At 37.4% G+C, this 15,421-nt stretch overlaps 1 protein-coding gene across 9 annotated transcripts in view; it reads right to left on the reverse strand.

Annotated features, from left to right (window-relative positions):
• RNF111 (ring finger protein 111) overlaps nt 1-15,421 on the reverse strand; it is a 60,883-nt gene that overhangs the window by 30,503 nt on the left and 14,959 nt on the right. For 5 of the 9 annotated variants that reach the window (XM_056345463.1, XM_056345464.1, XM_056345462.1 and 2 more), the window contains one exon: nt 9,631-10,526. In XM_056345463.1, the coding sequence (XP_056201438.1) occupies nt 9,631-10,526 (896 nt within the window). The other 4 variants (XM_056345466.1, XM_056345465.1, XM_056345467.1 and 1 more) reach the window with 4 other exon arrangements.

The raw sequence follows: 15,421 nt of genomic DNA on the forward strand, positions 1-15,421 counted from the left end.
TTAAACACATGACCTAATTATTAATGGTAGAAAATATGCTGTAAAAACTGAAGTAAATAAAAAGAGGAAGGAGGCAGAAGATGGGGGCGGAGATAGATATATGCAAGCTTACATTCTGCTGTGTAGTGGAAGGAATTATGGTAAATTTTATTAGCTGTAACACCAATGAAACTCAGTCATTTAATATAAAAACAAAATAAACTTTCAAACTAGCAAAGCAGTGGTGGTTTGTTATCACTAATAGCTGGTTTTTTTCCAAAAATATTTTTGTAGGTATTAAAAGTCTCAAGGTAAACAGTGGCAAAAGGAGAAAAAATGATGCACCGATTCATATGCATTTTTATTTCTTCAACAAGATGAAGACCACAAATCCATCGGTGCTTATAAACATCTTTACACTTTCAGTGGCATTAACAATCATATACTGGGACAGAGAAAGTTAAAATGAAACCATCAATAGGAAAAAACAACCACCAAACCCCCACAAATGCAATACAGAGAAGTTTTGATAGGAAACAATTTCCACTTCAGGAAGAATGATTAAAGTTCCAGCCTAATACCTAGACACATGGAAACACTTCTCTACAGCTGTAATACTGACAGTGACAAGTTTGAGCTACTTAAATTGAGCTATGGATTATTCACTGTAGTCATACCACTGTGCACAAAATAAATTACTGAATAAATGAGACAGCTCAGAAATAGCAAACTAGCATTTTGAGATTTGCAAATGTCTCCAAGAAAGTGCCTGAAGAATTTGGTCTCATTCAAGTCAACACATACATCCTTCACGGACTGACTGTTCTCAGCTGTATGGCAAGGCAGTAGTCTGGAGAACAGCATATACAAGTTCGACACCTGGCCAATGCAAACTGGTTTCATTACATTTATCTGAACATCAACAAATCAGCTGAATAGTAAAACTTCAGCAACATTAGCAACACTGTTCATAACCCTTATTAAGTAGCTCTTCCGTAACCAGACACTAGCCATAGAGCTGCTAGTACTAAGCAGCACAAATCCCCAACTTTCATTGTCAACAGGATTTAGCGTTTCTTCTTTGCCTCTCCTCAAACATTGCTACAAGGAAGGGAAGACTGGTTTTGAAACATCACAAACAAAACCACACCAGTTTATTCTGATGTAGACAAGCTCCCACAAAGCAGAGCAAAGGGCAGTGTTAAAACAGAGAAAACTCTTTGAAATATAAAAATGAGGTCTCCTGAGAACAGCCTCCTTGAAGGGCTGGCAGGAATACAGGGCCTGCACGTGAGCAGCAACACAGCTGTCAAGCAGAGGCCCTGAAACTTCAGTAAGCTCGTATACAAGGGATTTATCCTAGCACCAGAGCATTTCATTTACAAGGCAATTAAGAATTAAAACTGTACTGATACTAAAATCTAGTGAAATTTAAGATGTCTTTTTTGAATGTCCTGTAGTACCAAAGCTGAAAAAACTCCAAACAATTCTCTACCAAACACACTTAAAAGTCAAGTCTGGTGCTTTGAACTAATCCTAGTAAAGCCATGATGTTTTCAAGTTCCACAGAATGTAACTTTGCAGGTTAAATTAGCGTCTGAAGGTCAACTTTACTGGTATGTCAGTCAGGGTAGTTCAGGATGGTTAACTTGAATTTTAAAAGTGCACAACCCTGTAATGCACAAGGAAGCCTGCTTTAGTGAGAAGACTGATGTGCAGAAATAAATGGATTCTCAAAGGTTTTGCTGTATTGTTTCTAAAAATACTTGCTCAAAAGAATTCTGAGACACTTGCATGCCTCAAATATTTACCACATATGTAACTTAGGAGCCATCTGGTGAACTCAAGGCTACACGTGAGCAGTAAACAGCTGAACATATCTGTAAGGTGTCTACATCTTTAGATCTACATGGGAATATACTTGGTATGTAAGCACACCTGTGAAGCAAATTTCTTAGGAAGGACGTAAAACGAACAGAATTTGATATGTCAATAAATCCCAGTTCTATCATACTGCACAATTTACCAAACATACCAACAGCCAAGGAAAAAAAAAACAACAAACCACAACAAAAAAAGAAATCCAAATCCAGAAATATACCAGATGACAAAATACTTGCATATACTTCTCAGTATTACTTTTCACCCTGCAGTCTACTACACAGGATGTTTTATATAGTCTGCCATGACAAGGTATACTTCATTTATTTGCTTTTATGCACGTACCAGTCACTGACAGTCATCTTCTGTCTGGAATGCACTTCAAGCAAATCTGATCTTACTTGAAGTATAAATATGACTACCTTACTCATCAATGTATCATCTAAATGACTGACCTTGTAAGAGAACAGCTAACTCTGTATAATGAGAGTGTCACTGTATTAATCCTATACTCTTTGAAGGTAATCTCCCTTCAAGTGGAAGGGTCACTGGACTGTTGGCAGGAAAATAGTTACACAGATCTGCGAGAAGTATTTTGTGCTACTTTCAGCATAATACCTATGGCTATAAAACAAACAGAAAATTATCCTCCTGCAGGTATGCGCTACTACCCTGTCATCTCCTGAATCACAAAAAGCAGCAAGCAAATTATACTCTAGTTGGGTTTGAGTAATTTAGCCTTTGGGCTACCACTGAAAGCCTCATTATCCATTTAAAATGAGCTAGTTAAAAACAAAAAACTTCTGCTGAAAATTACAGCAAGAATTTTATTAGTTTCCACAGAATTTTGGTTTTTTCCCTACTCACATCCACAAATAATATTTTATAGACCATGCAAAACACCAAATTTTAGTTTGCAAGTTTTGCATATCCCAGCAATTCAGATCCATCAACAGAAGTTAGTAATTCTGTTTTGCACATAACTAATAATCAGTAACTTCTTTACAGCAGCTTTTCTCCTCTCTCTTAAAAGCAGATTTTATGACAGAAACCTAGTGCTCAGCCAGTCTAGGAGAAGGAATAAACTAGACAGGCTTGAATCCAAATCTGAACGCACTCAAAATGATAAACAACCCTTAAAAAAACCCAAAACACTCCCTTCTCCAAGCCCTACATCACAAAGTAAAACTGTCAAATTAAAGTACTTTATTAAGCAGAATACAACTTTTAAGTTTAACACCATGTAATATATTTACATCAGTAAACTCTTCCTCCAAAAGTTCTAAGATTATTTCAGAACTGTAACTGCCAGGTTCTGTTGATTCTAAAACTTGCTTCCCAGAACTGCGTGTGGTCTATCAAATACTTTTATAACCCAGAAATAAGCAAGAGACTTAGCTTTGCACAGCGTAATGCATGTAATATATATAATTATACTCTGTGTATAATATATATAATTATACTATTACTTATCTCTGTAAGATCGTGGCATAACTCAGATTGATCAATCATCAACACAAGTACTCCACCAAGGACATAAGTAACACTAGTGTAATATCAAAATTTATGCTTGGCTGATCGTTGTCCTTCCTGGAGGGTATTTTACATCTATTTTGCAATTAACGTGTTAAAATATTACATGTAAGACTGTGAAGGAGTTTTACAATACACAATTTCAAATAAGACAATCTGACCAAGCCCTAAGTGATTTAAAATAAGCAGTCCAGTTCCAGTGACAGAGCTTACTTATTTTGAGTTCCAGGCTTTCACTGGATCAGACCAAAGGCTCACGTTCTCTCTGCCAGCTGCAACAGGCAAAACTATGCAGTCAGAGTAGAAAATCCAGACTGCAACCTCTAACTGAAAGCTCTCACACCACCCGGCACCCACAACAACGCTCCATATGTCAGGGGGCACTTTCTGGCCTAATCATTGCTCATGGACAGCTGGCTGCGTGTCTGTCTTCTTGAACTTGCTGGTACTATGTGCCTGTACAGCACCTCGTGCTAGTGAGTTCAGGATAATTACCTAGAGAGTAATTCAGCTTGAAAAGGATAAAATAATAATATCCCACTAGTGTCAGAGTACTCCCTTGTTTGGCTTTCAAACTTCTTGAACTAGGCGTGAACAGTACCTGCTCCCGACCCCTGATAACACAGTTAGCGTAACTAACACCGTTTTATGAAGCAGGCAGCCATTCTCTGGGATCAAGCAGGTCACGTATTCGTTCCCTTTCCCCTCACTCTCAGGCTCTGAAGGCCCTGTGAACCAAGCAGACAAACCAAACAGATTTCTTCTTCCCCTCCCTATCAGCCTCATGATTCCTGGGCGCCAGGACGATTACTCCCTTCCTTGCTGGCCTTGAAGGTCCCAGGCACCCGGCCAACCAGGTGGTGTTGATGACCCTGTCACAGAACAGGCATGCTTAACAGCGCATTGTCTATAAAAATCAAGCAGTTAAAAGTCCTAAGCGGGAATGTGGACCAGAGCTGGTGTTGGCCAGTGAGAACTGTGACCCCCTGCTGGCCAGGGATGCCCCCACCATCATCGGCTTTCTCAAAGGACTGAGTGACTTGTATTCTTGTATATGATTTTCAAGTCCAGGTTACGATTATTGATATAGAAAATGACATATTAAGAATTGACCTGATCTGCAGAGGGTCCAGGTGATCAGAAATTAAGTTGTATTACAAATCCTGTATTATGCTGTTTATAGATTGAACTACATTGATCCTTATAGAAATTCTTTGCCATTCTAATCATAAATTCTATGCCATTCTAATCATAATATCCTGCTAAGAAAATGACGCTTTAATTGTAACTACAATTTAGTGCCACTATCATTCTGCCAAGGATTCTTAGAAGAACCTGCCTGCCCCCTTAGTGTTGGGTGACACTAGTTCAGAAGGTGAATTTTTCTGCACCCGAGACTTACTAGGAATATACTTCCCAATAGCTGTGCGGAATGGGAGAAATTTTCAAAAACATACAAATCATTCACAAGTCTGCACCCTGGTGGAAAAGACAGTCAACAACCAGAATTTAGGGGATGGTCTCCAACTGTGAGCCACGCTAGTACAGACTAATTCAAAACTCTGCTGACTGTTCTTAACCAAGCACATCAATCTTAGCCCTATCAGCAACGCTACAGCAAGCCAATTCTGTAAGTAGCATCTTTTCAGCACAGAAACCTGCAGCAGCTACAGCGAAGTGCTGAAGTGAATTCCACACTAACTTTTATTACTGTAGCTATTTAAAACTCCAACTCACAGCAGACAGATATAGCAACAACGGTTAATATCAACCGTTCACAAAGCCAGGCACTTCTTTCCTTACTATTTTCCAGCTCTTCCCCAACCCCTCTCTAGTAAGGCACCGGGTAGAAATGACATGTATTCACTTCCTTGTCCACTAACGCTATTGAGATAAAAGCTCTGAATTATGAGCTGCATCAGTTACTGTGAGAAAAGGAGGGCATGCTGTAGTTGTTAGTTGATTATTCTTCAGTTACTTAATCCCTCCTACAGGCAGCTCGTTTCCACTTAATACATGTTTATGTTGAACCTGTTAAAATAATTTGAATGTGAAGTACTATATGTTTTTTTCACCAGCCTCTGGCTTTTAAAATATCAGATGCCTGTACACAACATTTTTGGGAGACAGACAACAAATATGTTAGAGGAATCAAGAGGATGGTAGTGAATAAAGTCAGTCTTATCATTCTAAGCAGCTTTGAACAAAAAACTGGAGCAGCTTCTCATCAGCTTTACATTCTAACGGAAGAGGCAAGGCCTGTTTAGCAGTAGCTGCTCAAAAATATAAAGTAACATCCCTAAAGGAATTTTAAGTACTATTAGGTGAGCAATTTACAACAATGCAAAATTTTGCCCAGCTTTTTTTCACAGCAACACCTTCCCATTTCCTGGGGTTCAGCTTAACTACCAAATCAGAGTATGTTAGACTAAAAACTTGCTCCAACTTTAGCTCTTGCTAGACCTCCCTCCACAGATGGGCTGTCTCCAAATGGCACCCCCAGCCCTTTAAATCCAAGCTGAAAATCAATACCTGTACTAGTGTACCAGAAAATTTGCACTACAATGTTACAGAGATCCAATTACAGCCAAAGCTGAAATTTTGCCACCTTTGGCAAGGCAAGGCAAAAGAGAATTATCTCTACAGGTGTGTATACAGGTCCTCCAAGGGTCAGAAAAAAAGTTTCTGGGCTACCTAAACAAAACTGAACCAAAATTTGTCTCACAGCAAAAACGTTCTGGCTTGCAATCATCTTAATTGTAAACACAGTATTTCAATTAAAACCAACCAATCAACATTCGGATTAGAATATACACCCCTGAAAGCACTTGCACCTTTGACTTTTAACTGCACTGTTACACTATATGTAGTTGGTTTTACATTGTCCTTATGCCCCCAACTCTCCTCTGTCTCCTGAATGAGCTTCATCTGGTAATCCCAGATTTATTGAGGACAACTGCCTTTAATGGCAAAAAGCCGGTAAAACAACATAATTCTTCTCAGGTGTCAGGATTTTGTACTTGTTCAATACTCTCCCACTCCCAAAGCACGAAGTTTCACCAGAATAGCTGAAGCCCTGGCAGAAAAGGAAAAGTAAGAAAAAAACTATATAGTGTTGTTTGGGGCCTTCTTGGTAAAGGTTTTGTTAAAATGAACGAACAAAACCCCAGACACATCTCCATTCGTGTAATTTTCAAAAAACAGCCAAGTTAATAAAACTTAACTACAAGAACTAACCTACTGAACACTTATTTGGTTAAAAAGATCTGTTACTTTAATTTCTTGCGATAATCAGGAAGAAACATTTTCCAGAACAGTATACACTAAGTTTACTAGTTCCTTGAATGCACTGTATCTTTAGATGAACCTCAACATTCAAGGTGAATATTTTGTGACAGGTCCTTAATACAAATTGCTATTAAGTAGGCTACAAGACTACTTATATCCCTTTGATGCCTGCCTATTAAAAATTCAGTTATTAACTTATCTTCTTATATTGTATTTTCTTTTTTGATTATTATTTTTCTCCTCCTTTCTTAAGTCTATCCTCTAGGACTTTTATACATATGCTGCAGTCCTCATATTCTTAGCAGAAGTTCTTTGTCCTTCAATATATTCCGTAATTTCACTAGATGCATTCGTAACCCTCACATGTCAATCTAGAGCAAAAAAAATTTTTTCCCCTAACATTAACAAGCTAGTGTAGCATTACTAGCAATACAACCCTTTCCTCATATAGAAACACCATCATGCTTGCTCACTATATAGAGAAGCTGCATAGCTATTTTTCCAGCTGGCCCCATTTCTGTCCCAATTAACTCAGCAACTAGAAATGCCTTATGTAACAGCAGAAAGCTACAGAAAGTATTAATCACACTTTTATCTTACTAAAAATAGGACACATACAGGAAGTCTGCTCAACTTCCTATTTTATCTGCAATGTAAATAAAATGCTCAAAACTCTTCCATCAATACATATTTCCACTGGAAAAAAACACACATAGTATTCACATACTCAAACCCAGAACAACTCCTCAGCTCGCTGCAAGTGTTAGTTCTGAAGTACAGCCACCATAGCACACTTTAAAGCATACCTTACTTCAGTTACAACTCATGTCAGTATTTTAATCTACAATTAAATGGTGCAGAGCTAATTGGTTTTTCATTCCTGACATGAGAATAAAGATAATTTCATAAATGACTTAAGCGTGCTTTTCAAGTAGTTAAAAATTAACCCATCGGACAATGCACTTTTCCACATAACCAACTACATAAAACAAATTGCAAGTTCCAGTCTTCCTACCATCCAAATAACATCACACTGAATCACTGAATTATCAGAAGTTACTTGAACAGCTTGAATTATTCACTGATCATTACATCATTTTTTACAGAGATCTCTCTCCAAAAAGATAGGGGAAATAAAAGCACAGTGGTATTAATCAAATTTGTGTTAAAAAAGGGCAGTAGGCTTTAACAGTGTAAATACACCAACAAAAATAATTGAAAGATCTCTCTTAAATATATATATCATGGTTAGAAATAGTTGGTTGTCCAAGAAGCTATAACCTACATTTTCTCATTGACATACCAGTTTCACCATTGCACGGTGCTCTGTATGGGAAGAAAATTGTTAATGGTCCTATGTAATTTTGTAGTTATATGAAACTCCATGCTCTCTGAAAATGAGAAGAAAATATTAACTTGGAAAAAGAAGCATTAATATAGTAGTTTCCAGAGTTGCTTTTTAATATGAATGTATGCATATTCCCATACATTAATCATTTTCAAATCATACCCTTCAATATGCCTGAAGATGCATGTCAAATGTAATTTTTTAAGCCTAAAAAAATGTTACATTTCTGTTCCACAAATATGCATGAAAATAATTTAGTCTGTGCCACAGTTCTTCTGTTTCAGTTACTTACACAGCCCTAGCACCACATAAGTAAGATTTTTGCATTACAAATTTTACTTCTTGTATTCAAACAGTACATTAAAGAACACCACAGACATTATTTCCTGCTACAATTGGTAACAAGCAATAATCTCATCTTTAGTACTCTGGCTCTGTCCAAGCATAAATCCTGCCCTAACATGAACATACACTTTTTTTTTTTTTAATCCTGGCCTTGTATTTTCAGTCTGTTTTTCTTAAGAGGAATGATCAGCACAGTCTGAGATACAGTTTCACTTTCTAGAACATATTTGTCATCAGGCAAAACACATGACTGCACAGATTAACACTATGCTCTGTTCTATGTATCTACTTCCCCAAACTCTCCAAAAAGCTGAAATGGTAAACAGAAGGTAGAACTACAACACTGTGAACGTTACTGGTCCCAGACTTGGGACTGTCTTTCAGCTGGAAATTTAAGGTGAAAGGAAGTGCAAGAAAATTGGCAGATGGCAAAAAAAACACCTTAACCCCCCCAAAAACCCACAGACAGAAAAACCCCAACCCAGCCCAACCAAAACAAACCAAAACCACCACTCCCCCCAAAAAAAACCACTCCCAACGTTCAAGCATGCCCTCAAATACTGTGTCATGACATACTAAAGAAACATCTGTGTAAACCAGCTACATTATTCCATCAAGTTTATCTAGGTAAAACTTTCAGTATATATATATACACACAACACTGTTTTCCACAACTTCATGCTTTAGAATTTTCTCTTATTATTGCAATACTTCTAAAGCTACCTCCAACTGAATCCTATCTCAGGCTGTTATCACAATGACCAATTTTTTTCTTTTCTTTTTTTTTTTTTGTTTTTTAAGTTCTCAAACATATTTGATTAGATATTAATAGATATTTCTGCATTCTGAAGCCAGACAGAATTGTTATTCCTGCAATCAGTTTACAAAGCTATGATAGCTAAAATTTTTAATACAATTCAACTGCTAAAAAAACATAATAATGGAGCAACTCCACAGAATGTGACTAATAAGATTTCACAACCTTTCAGTACATTGTTTAGAAACCATTAAGTCTGCCTTTCACATTAAAGTTAAAAGACTTTATTTTGTTGTAATTTTACTGGAAGCTCTGAATGTACTTTTTCCATCAAGAACTTATCGTGTAACTTTCACGTTACTTGCCGTACATCAGTCTTATTTGTATTTTAATTTCTACAAAAACACAAAAACAACTGCTCCAAAGCACTCACAAAGAAAATCATACTGTATGTGATGAAAGCTCATTAATAAAAAGTACCTCAGGAATTTAGTTTTACCTGAAGGAACAGCTGTACTATTCTGGTGGTTTTCACTAGGTGACACAAATAAGTCTTCCTCCCCTTCAGTAGAAGAACTGGAAGAGGATTCACTACTGAGATCGTTCTCACTGGAACTGCTAGAGCTGGGTAGTAAAGCATACTTCCTTCGAGCTAATACTTCCCGCTTTTTCCTCTGCATTAAAATTCGTTCTTTTTGGTTCTGTGTCCGCTGTGATGAACTTGTTTTCACAAATCTCTTCCTATATGGAAGCCTTCTTAAAGAACTGCTGTGAAAACAGGGCCTTTTCATTAGTAACCCAGGTACAGAGTCTGCCTCAGTCCGTGGCCACTTCTGTGACCTTGCACTATGAGTTCTACTTGTAGTATTCAACACTGCCTGAGGGTGTCTTACAGGAGCATCTTTTTCTTCATCAGATGTTACTGTGTCAGAGTCTCCAAAATGTAAGCTAGATGAAGGTGAAGAGATACAGTCACTAAAAGAAGAATCATTGTCTTCACTCTGTGTTTCTAGATGCTGTCTTAATCCTAAGATTCCTTGATTTTCTTTATCAGGACAATTTTGAGTATATGAAGGACCAGCCTGCTGGCTCTTGCGTTTTTTTCGCACCACAATACTTTTGTCTTGGTCTGTACGGTTGCCATTCATGTCCTTTTGCTTCTGAGAATCACCACATAAGTGAGAGAACTCATTCCCTACTTTACTGGCAATCATCTCAACTTCTGCAGTGAAGCTTTTGGCTGCCCCAATAGGCTCAGGGTTCAAGAGGATCCCCTTCAGACTCTCCTGTCTCTTTGGTGCATCAGAAGGAACTTCACTCTTCATATCCGCTTTTAGAGTATAAACTATATTACATTCAGGAGTCCATTTAGACATGGAAAGGTTTAAGAAAGGCCTAGAAAGAAGAACAGATATGCATCAAAAAAACAAAGCAGCATCAGATTTTGAGAGCAAAACTGAAATAAAAGACATTTACTGCTAAGACTAACCCCGCAGTGGGAAAAGCAAAACAGCAGTAACCGAAATACAACTGTTTCATAGTATTAAGAAATCTGCTTGATAACCTAATTTTGAATTAAGACAGAACTCCTAAAACTTGTGTTGAAGGGAAGTTCTTATAGTCAGTGAAAACATTACCACTTTCACAGAGCAAGCATCAATGTATGTCACCTGTAAAATGCATGGACAATGTGTTTTACCGATGCTTAAGCAGGAGAGTCAACAGGCTGCTGCTTACAGAAGTTGCACAAGTTTCAGCTAAATAACTCCAATAGCCATCAACTAAACTGCATGCTTAAATAAGGCCTACACCTTCCCCTATAGCTGTATAAATATATGCATAGTAAATACCTTGAACAAAATACATGGCATAGTATGGCAACAACTGAGCTATAAAGGTTAGTTACTTAGAATTCATGCTTCTCTTCTGATATAAAAAGGAATAAAACAGGAGAGATTTTGAACCTTATTATTTTGGGGTGAAATAATAGAGATCCACATATTACCCAGGGTTTCTTTAAAAACCACACCACACGTTAACAGTATGGAGCGGCTCACGAAGCTGTATCCAGCCCCTCCACTTTTGACTCTATGCTGCGACAGAAACTGGCCATACCTTACCACATTTCCTTAATAGCTGGTAACAGGCCAGTTCCCCTCCCTGTCAAAATACAATGTAACATCAGTCCCGATTCAAAGAAAACTTTTTCACTGGAAAATGACCCAGAGACACAGGCAACAGAAACCTCAGGAAGATACTCACCTTCAACAGGCTTCATCTGGCATCTCTGTTTAAGTTCCCAAAAGGAAGTGACAAAAAGAATTTGGTTCCCACTGTCATAACCACTGAAGCACTCTTTACCGTAACCACTATCGCTTCTCTGTGCCTCAGATGAGTAAGGCTGTAGTAGACATCTGACACTGTACTACTTAAGCATTTAAGTGCTCCCTCTTTTCTCCCTCCCTCACCACTTGTTTGAAGGAACAACTCCTTTGCTCTTCTGGAAGAAACGTTTAGGCACTGACCCAGATTGTAGGGCTGCCCAATCTGAAAAATAATTTCCCAACAAGATCAGACACCAATCCAACTGATCGCAGAAGCACACCAACAGTTCTATCTGGCTTACAGCAGGCTGTGCTGAACTACCGAAAGGCTGCTTAGGAAAAAGATGTGCAACTCTACCTTAAGTGGAAATGACACTCCTTTAGAAACACTGGAACATGCACAAAGACACAAAAAAAGTCTAAGGCAGCAACAGCAGAATCTATGACAAGTTAAGCAGCATTGCCTACAGAGGTCCATGATCTTCTGCCTGAATTTCCAAATTCTTCAAAATGCTAACACATTCTGACATCAGGTACTAATACTTAAAGCTCTGGTTTATTCTGTTATAATACAGATCCATACCAGACTGAGATTACAGAAGAGTCAAACAACCATTTCTTAGATTGTTTCAAAACCTGATGCTTTCAGGAGCAGCTGTGAGCTAGTTGTTCCTAACAGACCCTGAAGAATGACTTATCTCAGCTTGCAACCGGTATGAACTGATGCATTATCCCAGGCAGCCTGTGTTCTCTTCATAGCCATAAGCAACATATCTAATTCTTCAAGTGACATAATCTAGAGTAATAATTTTGCACAAGGCATATATGCTGCAATGCCAGCATCTAAAGAAGCCATAAATTCACTGGATCTTTCTGGAGATCAAGAACCTCGAGGATCCTAGAACGCCAGCTGAAAAGATCCATTTGAATGTTCTCACTGGAAATCCTACATACAAACATTTGTAGTAATTACTGTTAAATGAGAGGCCTATACCCTGTGATAACTAAGAAAGTGTTGCAGTTTCCTACTGGAATTAGAGCAGACATATGTTTTACACTAGTAAGTCAAAAGCTAACTGCAGGCAAGTTGGATTAAACCTCCTCTTGTCAGTACATACAACAGGACCGGTTCTTACTTTCACTTCATCAAAGCACAATGCACGGTAGGCAACACTTCATATTTTCAAATGTTAAACCGAAAGCTGTTGCATCCTGGACAATATATATATGTATTTTGTTATTGCAGCAAGTTTTAATGGAATGCAGTATATAAGACTACCCTCTTCTTTGGGACTGAAAAAAAGAAGCTGCAAAATTGGAAGAAAACTTGGAATAAACTCTAAGAATGTAAGAAGTCTAAATAGTAAACAAAGAAGCATCTATTACAGCTGTGGAATTCCGGTATCAACCCTTCTCTGCTCCTGAGGAAAATACCCAGCTCTCACATGCTCTTCCCTATGCAGGTACTTACCCTCACATATATGCACCATCTTTTTGGAAAAATTAAGACTAAGGCATCCATTTTATAAAATTTCTAACAACAGGAAATCCGAATTCAAATCTGTTATAAGCACACAAAGATCCAGCAGTACAGAGTCATTTTCTTATCCTCACAAGGTCACCTTTAAGGCAGTATTTTTGGTCTGTCATTCATGCACCACTGTTGTACAGAAATGCAACACTTTGTCTAGTCAAATCTTTTCCATGGTCCAAAAGCCAGCCCCTCCCACAATAACCCCATATTTATTTCATCATAAGTTTTTTTTAGATAAGCCACACTATTTTGATTGGGGGAAAAAAAGCTCATTTATTCAGACAGCTTATAGTCTTCGAACAGTCATAACTTGCCATCATGTAGTAATGTCCTATAGTCTATACATAACAGTTTCCTGCCCTTTTAACATGATAAATTAAGGGGACAATTTTATTTAGTTTTGAAGTTTTCTTAAGAAATAAAATTCTGAACATTTTCTCATGATGTGAGCACATCCAGGGGCTGGTTTACAAAGGGCTCAGCTCCAGTCATTGGAGTGCTGCCCCCACCCCCACCCCCACTTTATTGTTAAACTCTAGTGTGGAAATCTCCATATCTCCATCAGTACAAAAGTTCTGCATTGTGAATGTGATTATCTCTGTATAAGCTCTGTTTACGTTAGCACAGAGGCCACTGGGCTGAAATACAGATAGAGCTATTTTAAGTTACAGCAAAAAAAAAAAAAAAAAGAAAGAAATCTTACCCTTTGGGAAACCTCAAACTAGTGTAAGATGACAAAAAAACCTAAACCACCACACAGCGAAAACTAGTGTGCTTGAAATGCTATTTACTAGCTTAGTTTTCTCCCAACAAACAGCCTAGATATAATAGGCAGTTAACTCGGATTCAAACATTTTGTAGATTTGCAGTCTTACAGCCATGGAAAAATCTGCAGTAACTCCACTACGTAATCAAAAACTATTCATTTTTTCTAACCAATACAGCGCCTGAAGGACTGCTTACTCATGGGAGAGCTGCTGCCTTCCAATTAAAAATTACACAACAGCTTAAACGTGAGTATATTTTTCAAGTGAATGGCAGCAATCAACTATGACGAATCATCCATTCCTTCACTATTTAGAAATGCTATTACAAACCTTTGAACAAAAGATTTGACCAAAAAAAGACAGAGGCTGGAAGAAGGGCTTACCATTTAACTAGATTCCAATCCACTGTAAGCATTTTCAGCGGTCAGATGTAAGAAATACCCATACTACATCCAATTTCCAATGCTTTTACGCAGAAGACTAAGTTTAAGAGGGACTACAAAAATATTATGCAAATAACTAAGACTCCTTAAAATGAGATCTGCTATTCAATATTTAGAAGATCCTACAAAACCTCCCTCTAATTAAAAGTAGTCCTCAGAAGCTTTTTTCAAAAAGCAGCAAGATGCAGTAAGCAAGTTCAATCAGCATTAGTGTTCTTCCTTCCTAATCAAAACATTTGCCTATTAACTTACAGAATCAAGACTTTGAGAGGAAAATGGGGTAGTGTCTTCTTTCAAGCCATTTTAAGTAGAATCAATGAAGAGCTAAACCAGCTACATGAAAATTACAAATAATTACTCCAAGTTCCCCTCTAAAGCATATGACTATTCAGAAGCAAAAAGTGTACATTATTTGTATCCATTCATGTCACAAATTAAAGATCTTTGATATTAATTATGCCAAGACATACAGCACTGCAAGAAAATCCATGCAAAATCCTTTGAAATTCCTAAGTCAAAAAAAGCTCAAAGTTTAAGATCTTCATAGCAGACAACTTTATGATCACATATAAAAAAAGCAGAACACGAGTTATGAGGCCAAGTATTTTGTCATTAAGAATTAATGCCATTACTAGAAATCAAAAAGTATGATAGCATTAAAGCACTACAAGAAGTGCAATGGTTCATTACACAACATTAACTCAAATTTTTGATGTAAACTTGGTCAATACATACATGTTATCCAATATATCATTACTTTGAAAATGTATTTTCAGTTATTTTAAAATATTTTAAAATATTTCAGTTATTTTAAAATACCGTCCACTCCCTTCACCTTCAAGAAACAATCTCTCTTTAGGTGTCAAAAAGTATCTTGATCAATTCTCTCAAGCTTGGCTACAGTAAGTATGCAGTGCTTTGATACACGACCAACCAACCACTCTGCAGAAAATGCCTATCTTAAGCACATACTTTCTACATCATCCCAAATTACTCGTCTCTGTCCTGTTAACGCTAAACCCAGCAAGCCAAATAGTTTATTCAGCAAACATCCTGACTTCTAGACAACTTAATGAAAAGCAGTGAACAAAAAAAAAAAAAAAAAAAAAGATTCATTTGCAAAGCAGTTAGTAGTCTATTTCCTAATTTCCCCCATCTTTAGTTTCCTGCTCCTTTCTCATTACATGGCAATTTCCCCTTGTTTGATATACTCTACACCACT

The sequence above is a fragment of the Falco biarmicus genome, chromosome 7, assembly GCF_023638135.1.
Source record: "Falco biarmicus isolate bFalBia1 chromosome 7, bFalBia1.pri, whole genome shotgun sequence".
Classification (NCBI taxonomy): domain Eukaryota; kingdom Metazoa; phylum Chordata; class Aves; order Falconiformes; family Falconidae; genus Falco; species Falco biarmicus.